The sequence below is a fragment of the Marmota flaviventris genome, chromosome 2 (genome assembly GCF_047511675.1).
Source record: "Marmota flaviventris isolate mMarFla1 chromosome 2, mMarFla1.hap1, whole genome shotgun sequence".
NCBI classification, from domain to species: domain Eukaryota; kingdom Metazoa; phylum Chordata; class Mammalia; order Rodentia; family Sciuridae; genus Marmota; species Marmota flaviventris.
The window spans coordinates 13,341,660-13,359,926 of NC_092499.1; the positions used below are offsets into that span (position 1 = coordinate 13,341,660).

The 18,267-nt window shown below is 37.7% G+C and overlaps 1 protein-coding gene across 5 annotated transcripts in view; it reads left to right on the forward strand.

The window, feature by feature from the left end:
• Window positions 1-18,267, forward strand: part of Atxn3 (ataxin 3) — a 40,193-nt gene that overhangs the window by 15,926 nt on the left and 6,000 nt on the right. For 3 of the 5 annotated variants that reach the window (XM_027931710.2, XM_027931711.2, XM_071607591.1), the window contains 4 exons: window positions 4,936-5,068; window positions 5,719-5,885; window positions 7,122-7,218; window positions 14,653-14,771. In XM_027931710.2, coding sequence (XP_027787511.2) covers window positions 4,936-5,068; window positions 5,719-5,885; window positions 7,122-7,218; window positions 14,653-14,771 — 516 coding nt within the window. Of the gene's footprint in view, window positions 1-4,935; window positions 5,069-5,718; window positions 5,886-7,121; window positions 7,219-8,067; window positions 8,440-14,652; window positions 14,772-18,267 lie in introns of those variants that run through there. The other 2 variants (XM_071607592.1, XM_071607593.1) reach the window with 2 other exon arrangements.

An 18,267-nucleotide genomic window follows, 5' to 3' on the forward strand; every position in this document is an offset into this window, starting at 1 on the left:
TGAACTGTCTCCTGCATCCAAACTAGACCAACCCCTCCATGTGATTGGATCCCAGCTCTTCCTACTTAAGACCCCTGCTCTTATCTCTCCATTATCTTGGGTGATTATTTCTTTCCCCTTTTTCTAAATTGTTTTATTTTATTCCTATCAGTGGAGAAATAGCTCTTTATCTCCATTGATTAAAAAGGAAAAGCATCTCTTAATTCCACAGAACTCTGGCTGCTTCCCATTTTAAATTTTCTTCTTGAACTCATCCCTAGTGTGTTGTCTCCTATTCTTGAACTCATTCTAGACTTGCTGCCAAAACCAGTATGTCACTGAAAAACTTTTCTCAGTCTCACCAGTGACCTCCATTGCCACTGCTGGTGTTCAATTCTCAGTCTTCTTTTTATTAGAGGGTGTAGTTGATTATACCTTTTTATAAACACAACAAAACAAACATTTTTAAAAATCAGACAAAATATTAAAAAAATGACACCTGCCTCATGTACCCTTCACACAGCTTTAACAGTTATTATAGCCTTTTATTTTACCTTGTCTGCTTCTTTCTACTGTTTATTTTGGAGCAAATACTGGGTATTTTATTATTTTTCTATGAAGTATTTTCTTAATAAGTTTTTTAAAAATGAAAACTAAAAAAATAGCCAAAATAACTGTATTCACATCTTAAAAAATTTAATCACAGTGCTTTTAAAAACATCAAATACCCTGTGAGTATTCAAATCTCTAGTCTCTCTGGTTGTCTTATGTGTTTACAGTTCAGTCTGGTTTGAAACAGAATTGTACTGGGTTGGTATATTTCCTGAATCTAACTGTAGGATTCCTCTCCTCTTCATTTTTTCCTGTATTAGTTTATTTATTTTACGGGGTAGAGGATGAGTCATTTGTCCTGCTTCTCAAGTTCTGGATTTTGCTCATTGAACCTCTCTTTTTCGTGTCTCTGGATATTCTATTGCTGGTCTTCAGATCAGTAGACTTGATCCAATTCAGGTTGATTTTGGGGGGAGATAGAAAGATTTCACAGATGATGTGGCTCTTGATAGTTGTTCTTTTGTGATCTTCACCATTAGTGATTAATACCTGGATCCGTTTTTCACTGAAGGTTGCAAAATGGTGATATTAGAATCTTGTCATTCCTTCATTTATTAGCTGGGATACTTCTATATCTCATTTATTTCATAAATAAAATACTTCCTCTCATTTATTTCATAGTTTATATAGAAGAGGAAGAATAAATATTTTTTTCCCTCAATCTTTTGGATGTGTGTGTGTGTGTTTGTGTGTGTGTGTGATTGAACCCGTGGCTTTGCACATAATAAGCATGTGCTCTGTTACTGACTGAACACCTCTGTCCTTTTGTCAGTTTTTAAAACAAATTGGTTTTGTGTGTCCTCCAAAGGTGACCAATTAATTTTTCTTTTTTTAAAACTAAAGCACCATTATAAATTAATTAGTTAAAATGTAGTTCACATGTTTTAGTCCTTTGTAAATATTATTCATATTAACATTCAAATTGTACCATCATTGACCAGTGGGAACATTTTGGAGTTTACTCCCAAGTGTCTGACATGACCAATGTGGTCTTTTGAAGGTTCACTTTCTTGTTTAACAGGATGTTTCAGGTTTATCTGTGCATTTCCTGCCCTCATTTCTCCAAGGATACCTGGAGCCTTTTATTAATGATAATTACAGATCACAATCTGAGCACGCGGGCATGCTTCTTATGACTAGGTTGGACATCTTGTCATTTCGATTTGCATTTATGATTACAGTGTTTTTCCTTGTTTGGTTTTATATACTTGGGTATCTTGTCTTTTAGGCCTAAACCCTTGGTTCCTCGTCATGTCTTGCCTTCTTGAAACACCCTACTCCTGGCTTCCAGGCCACCATGCTCTGGTTTTCCTCAGGTCTCATAGGCTGCTTCTTTCAGATTCCTTTTATGGATCTTCTCATTTCCAATCTGTAACTGTTGAAGTGATCCAGGGTACAGTTCTTGGACAGCTTCTTAATTATGTGCTACTCCATGATTCTGTCAACTCTAAGATATGTATTCTAACAGTTCTCAAACTTTTTAACCTGCTCTGAACACCAAACTCCTAATTTTGACATTTTTACTTGGAAGTCCAGAAAGCAGTTCATGTTAATTCACAAAAAACTGATTTTTTTTTTTTAACCTGTCTATACATGATGTCTCTCAAGTTTTCCATTTCAGTGAAAAATCATTCTTATACTCTGTTTCCTATATATTGATATATTGGAGTGTTATTTTAAAAAATATAATGCATATTATATCCCACACTCACTCTTTACCATTCAGTGGCTTCCCAACACACTTAGAATAAAATCTAAAATTTTGGATAAAACCCAAGAACTCTACTACTTTACCTGAATGAGGCAGAGTGTCCACTTTTAATGACATGCTCCATGGAATACCAAGGTGAGCTGGCATATTTATTCTAGGATCTAGAAACAATTTCAGTTTTACTGGCAGAAAATGTGTTAAGCCATGTGAACTGTGAATATACTTGTTCTTGTAAAGTTTGAGTTTTACATGAATGATTCTTTTGATCTTTGATTCATTTTTTTTTAAATTTTTATTTTTTTATTAGTTGTTCAAGATCATACAATGATCTTGAATATCATACATTTGATTCAAATAGGGTATGAATTCTCATTTTTCCACGTGTATAGATTGCAGGATCACATTGGTTATACATCCATGTGTATACATACAGCAATCCTAGTGTCAGTTGTATTCTGCTGCCCTCCCTATCCCCCCTCCCCTCCCCTCCCTATTGTCTACCCATACTACTGTGACACTTATCTCTCTCTTTCTCTTTTTTTTTTCCCTTCCCTTCTCCCTCACACCATCGTATATGTATTTTGTGAACCCATGAGGGTCTCCTTCCGTCTTTACGTGCATTTCCCCTTCTCCTTCCCTTTCCCTCCTCCTCTTTTCCTTATTTCTTGGTAATCTTATTCTCATACTCTTCCTTCCTACTCTGTTTTGAGTCACCTCCCTTATATTAGCAAAGATATTCGGCATTTCTTTTTTAGGGATTGGCTAACTTCGCTTAGCATAATTTGCTCTAGTGCCATCCATTTCCCTGCAAATGTTATGATTTTGTTATTTTTTACTGCTTAGTAATATTCCATTGTGTATAAATGCCACATTTTTTTTAATCTATTCATCTCTAGAAGGGCATCTGGGTTGGTTCCACAGTCTAGCCATTGTGAATTGTGCTGCTATGAACATTGATGTAGCTGTGTCCCTGTAGTATGCTCTTTTTAGGTCTTTTGGGTATAGTCCGAGAAGGAGAGTAGCTGGGTCAAATGGTGGTTCCATTCCTAGCTTTCCAAGGAATCTCCATACTGCTCTCCAAATTGGCTGCACCAGTTTACAGTCCCATCAGCAATGTAGGAGTGTACCCTTTTCTCCACATCCTCGCCGCACTTGTTATTGTTTGACTTCATAATGGCTGCCTTTCTTACTGGAGTGAGATGGTATCTTAGAGTGGTTTTAATTTGCATTTTTCTGATAGCTAGAGATGGTGAGCATTTTTTGTGTACTTGTTGATTGCTTGTATATCTTCCTCTGTGAAGTGTCTGTTTAGATCTTTGGCCCATTTGTTGATTGGGTTATTTGTTTTTTTTTTGTTTAACTTTTTGAGTTCTTTGTATACTCTGGAGATTAGCGCTCTATCTGAAGTGTGAGGGGTAAAAATTTGTTCCCAGGATGTAGGGTCCCTATTTACCTCACTTATTATTTCTCTTGCTGAGAAAAACCTTTTTAGTTTGAATATGTCCCATTTGTTGATTTTTGATTTTAACTCTTGTGCTATAGGTGTCCTATTAAGGAATTTGGAGCCCGATCCCACGAGATGGAGATTAGGGCCAACTTTTTCTTCTATTAGATGCAGAGTCTCTGGTTTGATTCCTAGTTCTTTTATCCATTTTGAGTTAGCTTTTGTGCATGGTGAGAGAAAGAGATTCAATTTAATTTTGTTGCATATGGATTTCCAATTTTCCCAGCACCATTTGTTGAAGAGGCTATCCTTTCTCCAGATTCATTCTTAATATTCACAAAGGATATCCAATAATAATCAACAAAGTTTAAGAGAATTTATGGTAGAAAAACTTTAAATCAATTAGATTTAGGTCTAGCCTACCTGTATTCAGTTTCTATGTGGAACATCCAGCTGGAAAAGCCCTGGCCTCCTGCCTCATATTCATAAAAAATTATATTGGAGAGTGTAACTCCTTCCAAACAGGAGCTACATGTTTGTCATTTTGGCTAGATTTTATATTAACTTTCTACCTCCCGTTTTCAGTTAGAAGGGATGTATTTGAGTGTGGGTTTTGGTGGCCAACAGCTGTTTACACCCCTGACTCATTTTACCTACATTACCCGTTGTTATACACATTATCTTACTGTGTCTTCACATCGGTTTGGAGTAAGGTTCTGGTATGGTCTGATCAAGAATTGAAGTAATCAAGACAGATTGGTAAAATGATTGACCAACACCATGCAGGTGGGAGGTAGAAGATCTGGGATTGACCCTACATGGTCCAATTCTAAATCCTTCGCTCTTCCCCACTCCTTTACTGAACTGCTTCTCTGTTCCCATTTAATGAGTAGTCTGTTGGGTCAAGTGCTATATTAGTAGGGCTTTAATAAACACTGTTCCCCTTGTTTCTCGTAGTCACTCTGGAAGATAACTATTTTAGTGTTATAGGTAGGGAAAATGAGGCTCAGAGACTTTAAGTAATTTGTCCTGGATGAATACATGTAAGAATCATCATTTGATCCCAGGTCTTTCTGCATCTTCAGCTTGGTTCCCTCATCCCCCCATAATATGCTGCCTCTCTGTTATCATTTTAAGTCAGTTCTGAATCTCTTTCTAGTTGTTTTAGTTTATTTTTGCCTTTTTTTAGGTTATTCTATATTTGTTGTTAAGGGTGATCTACCAGATTGTGAAGCTGACCAGCTTCTGCAGATGATAAGGGTCCAACAGATGCACCGACCAAAACTTATTGGAGAAGAATTAGCACAACTAAAAGAACAAAGGTAAAAATTAGCTTATAGTATAGAAGATATAATAGTATTTCATTACAAGAATTAAACTTCCATGCTTGCATTTAATGTGTGGTGTTTTACAGGGGCTCTTTTTTAGGGTTTTCATTTTACTTTTAAATTTTGATTGATGGATTGATTGTGCTGGGGATTGAACCAGGTTCCAAGCATGTGTCCTACCACTGAGCTACACCCTAGTCCTCATGTTTTCTTTATAAGAGACAGAGTCTCATTGTGTTGTCCAGGTTGGCCTCAAATTTGCCATCCTCCTGCCTCAACCTCCTGGGTAGCTGGGACTGTAGGTATGTGGCATTGCACCTGGCTAGGATTTAGTCTAGTTTTGTTTTGTTTTTGTGGTGCTGGGGATTGAACGCAGGGCCCTGTACATGCAAGGCAAGTGCTCTACCAACTGAGCTATATCTCAGTCCTGTTTTAGCAAAGTTTATTCAATCAGTTTGAACGAATTCTTTGAATCACTTAAGTGTATTAACTTAGGTGCACATTACAATACCATCTTCATATTACTAGAGATTATCTGACAGAAAACTTATTTGTATTAAAATCTTCAGTTTGCAAATACCTTTGTATTATGTCTAAAATTAAAGACTAGGGCAGCAGTTATTATGATTGCTTTTGTTCTTCAGAGTCCTTAGAACAGACCTGGAACGGGTTTTAGAAGCAAATGATGGATCAGGAATGTTAGATGAAGATGAGGAGGATTTGCAGAGGGCTCTGGCACTAAGTCGCCAGGAAATTGACATGGAAGATGAAGAAGCAGATCTCCGCAGGGCTATTCAGCTCAGTATGCAAGGTATAAATATTGTAATGTGTACCTTATTTTTGAAGAATTGATTCAGATTATTCTTAGTTTTCCTGGAAATTAGTGTATTGTTACTATGAGTTCTTAAACAGTTACTGCAGCAGCTATGTACAGTCAGCTTTTCTTTTAGATTTCTTGTAACATATATCACTTTTACAACTTATATTAGAACTGTACATTTAGGAAATGTAATTATATTTTCATTTATTTTTTATTTGATTTGATTATTAAACTGTACTAAAACAACAGTAAATTTAGGGTAATCTTTGTAGGCGTCAGATGACCCTTATCCAAACCAGTTCCTTCATAAATGTATGCATTGGATGTGACAGAAGGACTGGACAGAGAATATAAATTGATTTGACAAAAATTTAACACTTTTATGCAACTTTAAGCTTAATTGTGCTTTTTAGTGGGCCCACTTTTTTAGTGATATAAATCCATCAACAAAGAAGAACAAAGATTATTCCCTCAGGAATGTAGGCATAGAAAAACGCTGACATAGCTCAAAGTGTCTAACTTAAGTGTAAAGTGGTTTATTTTTGTAGTTTTGTTTTAATTTCACTCATACAGATTGGTTTCTACTCTCTAATGAAATCACTCATCAACTGAATTCCTTAGTAGTCTAACTATACTTGCGATTCCATTTATACAAAAATTGTTTCTATCCTGAACGTCTCATGCCTCCCAGCATACCACTGAATACTCCATTTGGTATGCAGTACCAGTTTTTACTAGTCAAGCCCTGTTGGCTTAGCCTAGTAATCTGAGGTGTATTTATATAATTCATTTCTCTTACCAGTTTACAGGTTGATAAAATCTCTGTTGTAATACCAGATATTGTGGTAGAGGAGTATCGAGAATGGATTTGTCTTAGGATCATTTGCCTAATGATCTACACCTTCAAGACATGGGTTTGAGGAACACCATGTCTTGAAGGTGTGGGTTCATTTTTAATAAATTAAACAGAGCATACACGTGTGATGTTAGTGACTTCTCATAACAGGTTGCTTTTTGGACTTTATTCTCAGAACTGCTGCATTGCACTTGGGTGTCAGCTTTGAATGTGATAGGCGTAAATTAGATTTGGTGTGCCTTAGTCCATGAGACTTTCACTGCGCTTCTGATATTTTCAAAATCTTAAAAGCTTGTTCAGATAAGAATAAACATCATCTCTTGAATTGTTGAATAAAACAATTGCTTTTTGCTCTTTTATTTTGTTTTTAGGTAGTTCCAGAAATATATCTCAAGATATTCCCCAGACATCAGGTACAAATCTTACTTCAGAAGAGCTGCGGAAAAGAAGAGAAGCCTACTTTGAAAAGTAAAGTAGTTGGTACAAATTAAAGTTGCATATTTAATATTTGCTTTGGCTATTTTGTCTGTTTGTAAATGTCTGGTTACCGCCTGAACTTTGTGTATATTTAAATGTACTTAAAAATTTTTACAGCAAATAAAATACAAAATGAATGTAGTTTTAGGGAAAAACTTTGCCACAATACAGGATAAATTTTAAGTGAAATAAAGTGAAAGAAACATAGTAAAACTTTGTTTATCAAAGGAAAATAGAATTAGGCAAGGTAAGAACAATGCCTGTTGATCCTGTGTGTACAGAATTCTTCACTAGTTAATAAGAAAAACAGCACTGGAGGCAGGGAGCGCACTTACAGATAGAGGTGGTGATTCATGGTCCTGCTCACTGCCACTTTAGATGGGCCTGCAGGCCTGTCAGCCTCAGAGACATGGAAGCAAACAGCAAATCTCAATCTTCAATGCCTAAAACCTTATTTTGTGCATAGCTTTATAAAGTGCTCGCAAAAGAAAATTTCACCCTATAAAAATATCTTCCTTCTCAATAATTATCATTTTCAATTCTTCCCTTTTTCCTTTTTTAAAGGAGAAATAAAATCTGTCTTAAGGACTAAAAGATCTCTAATAGATATTCAGATCCTCTGATCCGGGTCCAATCCAAAGACCAGTGACTGAATCTGGTCTATTATGTATTTCATCAATTCGAAAGTTCACATATACCTACTTTTCTACATCTCTGAAATGAGAAGCATCTTAAAATTATAATTGGCAGTATTTAGTGATAACTAAAATAATGGAGCATTTTGCATCTGATGGTATAATGAAGATAATATTTACTTTTTCTGTTTTCTGTTTTTTTAAGTCACAACTCAGAAGTATATGAAGGAAAGTTCTGATCAACTGACATCCTGTTAATGTGAGATATTTCTAGTCTTTATTCAGTGATGTAGTGCTTTTCACATTTTAATTATAAAATTAATTTTTAATTTTGATAAACTTCAGATTTATACATATATGGAGAAACTAGCATAATGAACTCATTTATTCAGATTTAACAAATATTAGCACATGAGCAACCTCATTATTTTATGCTCCCAGCTCTCAGTTCTTTCCTACTCTTCTGTCCCCAGGCTTGGAGTATTTTGTCATCATATTATTTAATTTATATTATCTGGTTCATAAATTTAAAATGTCTCTAAAAAATATGTAGCTAAATGCTGTTGTCACAAAATAATCATCACATAATTAACAATAATTCTATACCATCAAATATCTAGTGTTAAAAATAACCTAAAATTACTTAAGTGGATGAAACTAATATTCTAGAAAATGTATTTTAAGAAATTCCAAAATTAAAAGAAAGTATATTCCCACCGTCTTTCAATAACCAATATCAGTATTTGGGCACATTGTTTTCTGTTCACATAAAGACATACATACTATATGTTAAAACCTTTTCCCATGACAGTAATATTCTTTATATACTAGAGTGCATGATGTTTCATAAAGTGAATGAGTATATCATAATTTATTTATAAACCTTTTGGTTTTTGCTGTTAGGACTTTGGGTGTAGTGAACAATCCTTGTACTGACTCTGCTTCTTTCTCATCGCATTCTCAGATGTCAGATACTGGATTAGTGTATGAGATCATTTTTAAGGTTAAGTCCTCAGTACAGATTTCTAAATAAAGTGTTTTTCAGAATAGTTCTCACATGATACTTCTACCATGTTTATTTCAGACCTTTTTTCTTTTGTCCAGAATCAGATGATCCAAATAGACATACTTTTTTTTTGGTACCAGAGATTGAATCCAGGACACTTAACGACTGAGCTACTTCCCCAGACCTTCTAATTAAAATAATAATAATAATAATTTTTTAAATGAAAGTTTATATATATTTTTTAGATGTTGATGAACCTTAACTTTATATGTGGTACTGAGAATTGAACCCAGTGCCTCAACACAGGCTAGGCAAGCGCTCTACCACTGAGATATGACCCCAGCGCCCAAGACCTGTTTATTTTCTATTTAGACACAGGGTCTTGTAGAGTTGCTCAGGGCCTTGCTAAGTTGCTGAGGTGGCTTTGAACTCATTTTCCTCCTGCCTCAGCCTCCCAAGCTGCTGGGATTACAGGCAAGCAACACCTCACCCAGTTCTTTGTAGACATACCTTATAGAAAAACTACAAAATTCACAGTACACCTAAGAAAACGAAAACATTTCAAGTATAAAAATAAACCCATCTTTTATTTACATTTCACCTTTTTAAGACTTTTTTTGGATTAAAAATGTGAAACTATCCATCAATTTTTCTTTTAATAGTAGTGAAGATAACTTAGTAATGGCTGAGTAATTATAACAAGCAAAATTCAAAAGTAATAACTAGGTTTTTTTTTTGTTTTGTTTTGTTTTTAGTAAAACGGACATTTAGGTCAACCTTGCACCCTTTTTAAAACGTTCAGGTATTGGTGTGCCTCCTTCTAATTGGAGGATAGTACATTGTGGATTAAAGATGGTTGTCAGCTTTAGCCTTTGTCCTCTGCCTCCTGGTTTAACTTTGAAAATACTAGTGAGAACTTGAAATGTTAGAGAATATTTTCACATAGTCACATGTTGCTGAGTTTAAGAGTTGAACTTTTTGATGTTTGTTTTTAACATTGGCTAGCATTCAGAACTTTATAAAATGACTTAAAGAACTGAGAAACTAATATTTGCCTTTCACTAGAATTCCTGATTACTTATCCTGGATGGGTCCTTATCTCTCTAGCTCAGGGCACTTGTTCAAAGCTCATCAAGCTAACTGTTCTCTCTCAATCTCCCTAAACTGATACTGGTGCTAACTTGTTATTCATAAAGTTTTATAGGGTTCCCCACTTCCCGTTGAATATTTGAAGCTTCATAATTAGTATAGTAACCACAGTACTTGTGCATAAAGCATACTATAAGATTTCTTTCTTATGTAAAAAATACTGTTAAAAATCTACCTACTACAAATTTGTAGTTTAAGATTTGCTAAATAATATTTTCATAGCCAGGACATTTTTTTCCAGCAGTAATTTCTAAATTACTTGTCGAAAAAATCCCAAGCAAAATTCTACTGTATCAGCCATGTCACTATAAAGTCTGCTTTAACTTGTGTGTTATGAGGATCAGATTAAGCAGTGGGTATAAACTGTTTTGTAAATTGTATTTTATTACTAATGTGTTCTCCAGGTATAGTTTGCAACAATGCAGATTTTTTTCTGTTGCCTAAAGGCAGTTTCCCTACAAGGAAGGACACAAATATTATTTCCATGGCCATAGTTTGCTGTGACATTTTTTCTTCCCCTCAGTTGACAGAGCCAGTTGAGGTTTTGTTTTGGAAAAAACAAATGAATTGGTTTTGGATTGAGGGCATGGACAAGAGAGGGTGCAGTAGACCTCCGCCCAGGGTGGAGCTGAGTACCAGGACTGAGCCTTAGGTGGGTGGGTCTCTTGTTCTCTGTATTCCTCTATATAGGTGTCTCCCCTGTAGGCTCCACCACAGCTACAGGAGAGGGAAGGCTGGGAAGGGACTTGGGGAGGCTGGGAAGAGACTTGGGGAGGCTGGGAAGAGACTTGAGAAGGCAGAGGACTTCGTCACTAGCTTCTCATTGTAGGTCTCAGTCTTTTCCCCACCCATGGCTTTGGTACAGCTGAAGGACCTGGACCCCCTACCAGAGGTGGAGCTGGACTGGAAGGCACTCAGCCCCATCATAAGGAGACTTACGTTCTGCATCCAGGACCAGTGTCACATTCATAAGCTCCTGTACTCACACAGTTGTCATGTCATGTCTTGCTTGGCCTGCCATAGGGTGGCCCCAGCTAGCTGGCTTGGCCTTGGCACCCTTACTATCCGTCTCCCTACCTTGTCCAGCACCAGCAGGGGCAGCCTCCAGGTATATCCTCTGACATTTGAAGGCCTCACTTTCTGCCCAGAGGTGGCTGATGTTGAAGTTCATCTCAGAGATCAGCAGGCTGTTTCATTGTGGCCTTGTTCTGAGTGAGGACCTTGCGATGTTGCTGTCCATGTCCAGGGAGTGCTGGGGTTCACGGACAGTACCACAGAGATGCATGTTCTGATCTTCTTTTCATATGGCTGCCTGAGGAAGTTGATCTCATCAGTCAGCCCTTCCAGATGAGATTCCAGCTGTATCTTGTTCTTAGAATCCTCATCCCCATCCTTCCTGATGAGGACACCGGTTCTCCATCTCTGCATGCTTATTGATCTTATTCTCATATTTATTCTTGAAGTCTTCCACCTTCTCTGCACACCGCCGAGCTCTGCCTCCAGCTTCAACTTCTCCAGGCCCATTGACTCCAGCTGCTATTGAAGATTGTCAGTGTGGCTCTTAAACATGTTGTCCATGTCACTCTGAGCTATCTTCTGCTGCTGCAGGAGACTCCACATGGTCTCCAGCATTTTCTGCTCTAGGAACCATACATTATCAATGAAGGCAGCAAATTTGTTGGGAGTTTTGATCTATTTCTCTTCCTGAATATGCATGGCCTGGATGTTGGGATCCATCTCCAGTTTGAGGGGCCTCAGCACTCTGTGGTCCACTGTTATGTTTGTGATGCCCCCCCATATCACCAACCTTGCCATGGCCACTGGCTAGACCTCTGCCAGCACACAGTCTGCCCCAGAAGCTGCTCCTGCTGCCCACCCAGGAGAAGCTGGAAGAGTTGATATGCATACCAGGTACACTCATGTATGTGTAAGTGGCTACTGGAGGCCCTGGAGCCAGAGGTGGACACTGAGTAGGACTTCTGGGTCACCCTGATGGACATGGTGGAGGCTGGAGTGAAGGCATGCAGGCTGAAGATGAGATTTGTGAAGCTGAGCAGCTCTTTCAGGTAGTCTGCGGTGGCTTTTCTGAGCCATCACTTCAGTGGCATGGCATAATTTGACAGTGTTCAATTTAAGAAGCAGAAACTATTAGGGGTGTTTAAATAGAGTAGTATTCAATACAGAAATTAGTGGCGTAAAGTCTCAGGAAAAGTGGGAGGTGTGGTATTCTAGGCCTCCAGAATACCACAGTCCACCTCTGGCAATAGTTGAAACTCCTGCCCTGTTGGGACGATGGCAAATCAGGATTTTTGTCGGAGGAGGATACCAGGGTTTGAACTCAGGGGCACTTGACCACTGAGCTACATCCCTAGCCCTATTTTGTATTTTATTAGAGACAGGGTCTCACTGAGTTGCTTAGTACCTCGCTAAATTGCTGAGGCTGGCTTTGAACCCATGCTCCTCCTGCCTTGGCCTCCTGAGCTGCTGGGATTACAGGCGTGTGCCACCGTGCCTGGCCCAATTCAGGATATTGAGTTTAAGAACACAGTGTTACAGCTGTGATCCCAGGGTCAGGAAGCCACTGCTGCACCTACATGGACCTGGGAGCATGAAGTCTGGCCTCCACAGTGACAGCCATGTAACAGGATTCAGGGACTGTATCTCCATAACTTTGCTTACCAGCAGAGAGCAGCCAAGGTAGCAAGAAGATGGCTGTACCTCATTTCTGCCTTTATAATCTCATACTAAGGCTTAATTTGTAACTAGGATCCTATCTGTAAAGGAGTGTTGGTCTTGCGGGTTTTAGCTTGGTGGCCTCTGTAATACTAAAGGCACATTAGAATGCACAGTGGGAATGGATGCTGAGTGCTGTTTGAACATGTTCCATCTCCGTGTCTTCGAGGCTGAAAGGTGTCAAGATTGTTTCAAAGTTGGCAGTTGTTTTTCTTTTCATTTTCATCAATTAAAAGTAGAATAACCCCATAAATATGTGCAATTATTAATGTCATTAATATTATTTTAAAAATAAGAAGTAGGATAAAGGTTATCCCTCTGAAGTTGCTATCTGTCCTATCACTTTCTTGCATTCCGACATTCATTCTTGAGTAGAAGAGAGAAGGCATGGAAGCTATCTGATGTGCCAGAAATTCCCGAGAAGTCTGTCTGTCTCATGCCGTGGCTCAGAACCAGGACATGCTAGTGGAGCATGCTGCCCACGCATGCACCATTAGCCATGAACATCGGCAGGTCATACACCTGTGCTGCATCAGCATTCTATCTCAGGCCATCAGGAAGAAATCGAGTTACCATTGGTGGAATTTTCTTTGTTGCTCACATTTAAAATTCAAGATTGAGAGGCACACCGGGGGAAAAAATATGCCATTCTATTAATAGTGTTGCTGATAGTTTTAAAATTCTGGTTCCTTTTAAAATATGACTTCAGATTCTCAGCCATTTATAAAATATATGTTTTTTTAGTATTCTGTGTATGTGTTTTTACATATGAAATAATTTCAGACATACATAAAAGCAGAAATAGTACATAGGGCTCCTTATCCCTTCAGTTCCCTGCACCCAGATTTTCCAGCTGTTGACCTTTCTGAACCATTTGGGAAAAACTTGCATTATTTCTCATTGTGTCTCAGTGCTTCAGTGTGTATTTTCTAAATACAAAGATACACTCCTACTACCTGTTGCCTGTTTGTTGGAGATAGGATCTCACAGTGTTGCCCAGGCTGGTCTCAAACTTCTGGCCTCAAGGGATCCTCCTTCCTGCCTCAGCTTCCCAAATAGCTGGGACTGAGGTGTGTGCCACTCCACCCAGTTGCAGTCCTATAACTGGCATGTTTCCATGTTAAAAAATATGGATTTTATGACATTATTTTTACTTTAAAAAATACAGAAGAACTTATTGCAATACAGTCTACTACTGAAAGCTTGATAATATATGTTTTATAGTTGTTTTCGTGTCTTTAATTCATCAAGTATCTGATAAATGTTTACTATGTGACAGACACAGTGTTAGGCACTAGAGAAATAGATAAACAGGACTAGGTTTGTATTCTTGCTAGCTTATTCCCCAAGAAAGAAACTAAAGAGAAGAATATCAGATGGTAGTAAGTTTATACTGAGGATTAAAATGAAGTAATGAAAATAAACAAAATGAAGTAATGAGGTAGAACACCAGGAGGCTACTTCAGGTGGGTGTTTAAAGGCTTCTCTGGAGATGTTTAAACTCAGAAAGACCTGAAGGACAAGAAGGGAAAAGATCATGTTAATTTGCATGCTATTGCAAGGTGATTTCTCAGAGTCCGTTTTCAGTGACTTCAAACAATATTAAGGATCTGTAAACCAATTCTCATTTTCATAAGAATAACTACCAGTGAATCTTGTATGATAAGTTATTTTGTGGTGGAAGTACCTATCTCTTAATTGGTCTGATAAATTCAAATTTTATATATAGGTTTCCTAGTATGAATACTTAATTATCAGACCAGTTATTCTTGCTGCATTTTGTGGTGTTCATGACAGTGATTATTTTTTGATTTATGGAACAGTTTTTCATGTGAAAGATTTTCTCCTGTTTATTTGGTTTTAGATCATTATTTAATACACATTCACTTTCAAATGTTTCAGGCAACAGCAGCAACAACAGCAGAAGCAGCAGCAGCAGCAGCAAGTAGATCCACCAGGACAGGTCTCACATCCATGTGAAAGGCCAACCACAAGTTCAGGAGCACGTGGGAGTGATCAAGGTTTGGATCTCTGATTAGTAATCATCACATTTGTTACTTGCATGCTCTATTTGATACACAAACTCCATGTGATTTTGTTAATAACTTCATTTATTTTTATGTGGTCCTGAGATTCAAACTCAGTGCCTCACACGTGCTAGGCAAGTCCTCTACCACTGAGCCACAACCCCAGCCCTCCATGTGATTTTTGCTTCATATGTTCTCTTTCCTCTTTAGTCCTGTTAAAACTGTTAATTGAATTTGTACTCTAACTTTCCCTGGTCTATAGAGTAGGCAGACTAGAGTACTCAAAGAATATTTGGTTTTAAAATTATAAACATAGTACATGCAACTTCACAGTAATTAGTATATTCTCCAAAAACTCCTCAGAGATAGTAAATATTAATAGATGGAAAATAAATACAGTTTATTACCTAGAAAACTAAAAAACATTTGAGTGTAATCCAAAGATCAGCAGGCTTAATAGTTCTTAAACATTGGCCAAATGTTGGTAGTAGAAGTTGAATGAAAAGGAAGCTGTATCTGACAAAGGATTTGTAAGGGGAACCTGCAGAGAACTCTCAAAACTATACAGTAAGAAAATAACTCAAATAAATAGATGAAGAATTTGAAAACACATTTCACCAAATAACACAGTAATAAGCAGCACAATGAAAATGGTTAGTATCACTAGTCACTAGAGAAAGGCACAATAAAACCACAGTGACGGGCCAGGGTTTTGGCTCAGTGGTAGAGTGCTTGCCTAGCATGCATGAGGCACTGGGTTCGATCCCTGGCACCACATAAAAATAAACAAATGAAATAAAGGTATTGTGTCCATCTACAACTAAAATATATTTTTTTAAAACCCAAAAAACAGTGATGGGGCTGGGGTTGTGACTCAGTGGTAGAGGACTCACCTAGCACATGTCGGGCACTGGCTTTGATCCTCAGCACCACATAAAAATAAGTAAATAAAATAAAGGTATTGTGTCCATCTACAATTAAAAAGTATTAAAAAAAAATCACAGCCAGCTGTGTGGTGGTGCATGCGTATAATCTCAGTGGCTTGGCAGGCTGAGGCAGGAGGATCACGAGTTCAAAGCCAGCCTCAGCAAAAGTGAGGCACTAAGCAACTCAGTGAGACCCTGTCTCTAAATAAAATACAAAATCAGGCTGGGGATGTGGCTCAGTGGCCGAGTATGCCTGAGTTCAATCCCCAGTACCAAAAACAAAACAAAACAGAACAAAAAAACCCCACAATGAGATACTGTGACATACCTGTAAGAATGGTTTGTGGCTGGGGTTGTGGCTCAGTGGTAGAATGCTTGCCTAGCATGTGTGAGGCACTGGGTTTGATCCTTAGCACCATATAAAAATAAATAAAATAAAGGTTTGTGTCCATCTACAACTAAAAAAAAATTTAAAAAAAAAGAATGGAAAGAATGACTTTATGAACAAATAAAGCAAATGATATTAAATACTGGCAAGGCTCAGAGCAACTGGGACTATTAGTGGGAATGTAAGATGTTTTCCATGCTTTGGAAAACAGTGTGGCATTTTTTATATACTTATATGGTATACTTAACCATGTGACCCAGGAGTCTTAACACCTCGCTATGTAATCAAAAGAGAGAAAATTTACACAAAACTTACAAGTGGTTGTATATAGCAGCTGGATTCATTGTGGCCCTAAATTGGAAGCTGCCTACAGGTGGCCTTCATGTGGAGAATGGGTGCTCACACAGATGTATCCAAACAACTGAAGACTAAAAGGAATGAACTTGTGCTTTTTCTCATTCCTCCTGCTGTGTGAAGTGAAGAACCTGGATACTTGTGTAAAACAAACAAGAACCTCAAAAGCAGAGAAGAGACAGTTGGTTAGGGACCTCAGGATCAGAGAGTAACATGGTCATGAATGGTCTGGATTTTCTGTTTTGCCTCAGATGTGCTGAACTTGGTGCAGAGAAGCCATAGGCACAGACCAAGAGAAAAGCCCCCCAGAAGCTGCTATTTATAGCCAAAAGTGGCTGCTAACCAGACAGAACAATAGAAATTACCTCTTCAGACGGGCGTGGTGGTGCACACCTGTAATGCCAGTGATTTGGGAGGCTGAAGCAGGATGATCAGAAGTTCAAAGCCAGCCTCAGCAAGCCCTAAACTGTCTCAAAATTTTAAGAAAAGGGCTGGGTATGTGGCTCAGCGTTTAAGTGCTCCTAGGTTCAATTCCCAGTAGCAGAAAAGAAGAGAAGAGATTACTTATTCTGAGCAACACAGAGAAAACAGACTGGAAAAAATGGACAGAGCATTAGAGATCTGTAGCACACTAACAAAAGACCTAACATTTGTATCATGGGAGAGAAAGAGGGTGAAGATGAAAAAGTTTCTATAGAAATGATGGTTGAAAATTTCCAAAATTTGACAAAGACAGAACACTAGAAATTGAAGAAGCTGAATGAACTTTACATAAGATAAACCCCTAAATTTATACCACGACGTGTCATGGAAATCATGGAGGCCAGAAAGAAGTAGACAACATTCTTCCAAGTACTGAAAGAAAAACTATACACAAATTCTATAGCCAGTGAAATATCCTTCAGGAATAAAGGGGAAGTGAAGATATTCTTGCCTCCAGTAGACCTGTCAAGTTCAGAAAATAAGTAATAAAGAAATATCAGGAAGGAAAAATAGAGAATGGCAGACACAATAGACTTTCTCCTCCTCTTGTATTTTCTAAATTATGCTTAATGATTGAATCAAGAATTATAATAATTGATTTGGTTTTCAGTGATATAAAGAAAATATTTGGGGGCTGGGGTTATGGCTCAGAGGTAGAGCGCTCGCCTTGCACGTGAGAGACCCTGTTCGATCCTCAACACCACATAAAAATAAATAAACAAAATAAAGATATTGTGTCCATATATAACTAAAAAAATAAATTAAAAAAAAAAGAAAATATTTGAAGGCAATTATATGTTACAAATGAGGGCGGGTCAAGGGATAAAAAGAGAAAGGGAGCTTTCTACATTTACTTTTAACTGGCCCAGACAACTTTGGAATATAATTTGACCATTTTTTAAAACACTGAATATACACTGACCATATGACCCAGCATTTACATTCCTGGGCATTAATTCAGAAATGAAAATTTATGTCCAAAAACCTGCACACAAATGTTCATTGCAACTTTGTAATAATAAAAACTGGAAATAACCAAGATGTCCTACATGGGTGAATGGCTAAGCATAGTGTATCTATACCATGGAATGTAATCCCAGAGTCAAAAAGAAACCAACTGCAGGGACTTAAAGGGATCTCTCAGGAGCATTGTGCTGAGTGGGGAAAAAAAAAAAAAAATCTACAAAGGTCTCCAACTGTATGATTCCATTTGCACAACATTCCAAAAAGCACAAATATATGGACATAGAGAACGAATTAGAGGTTGCCAACAGTTAGGGAGAGGGTAGAAAAGGGATAAGGGTGACTATAAAGCATTGGCAGGAAGGAAATCTTTGTG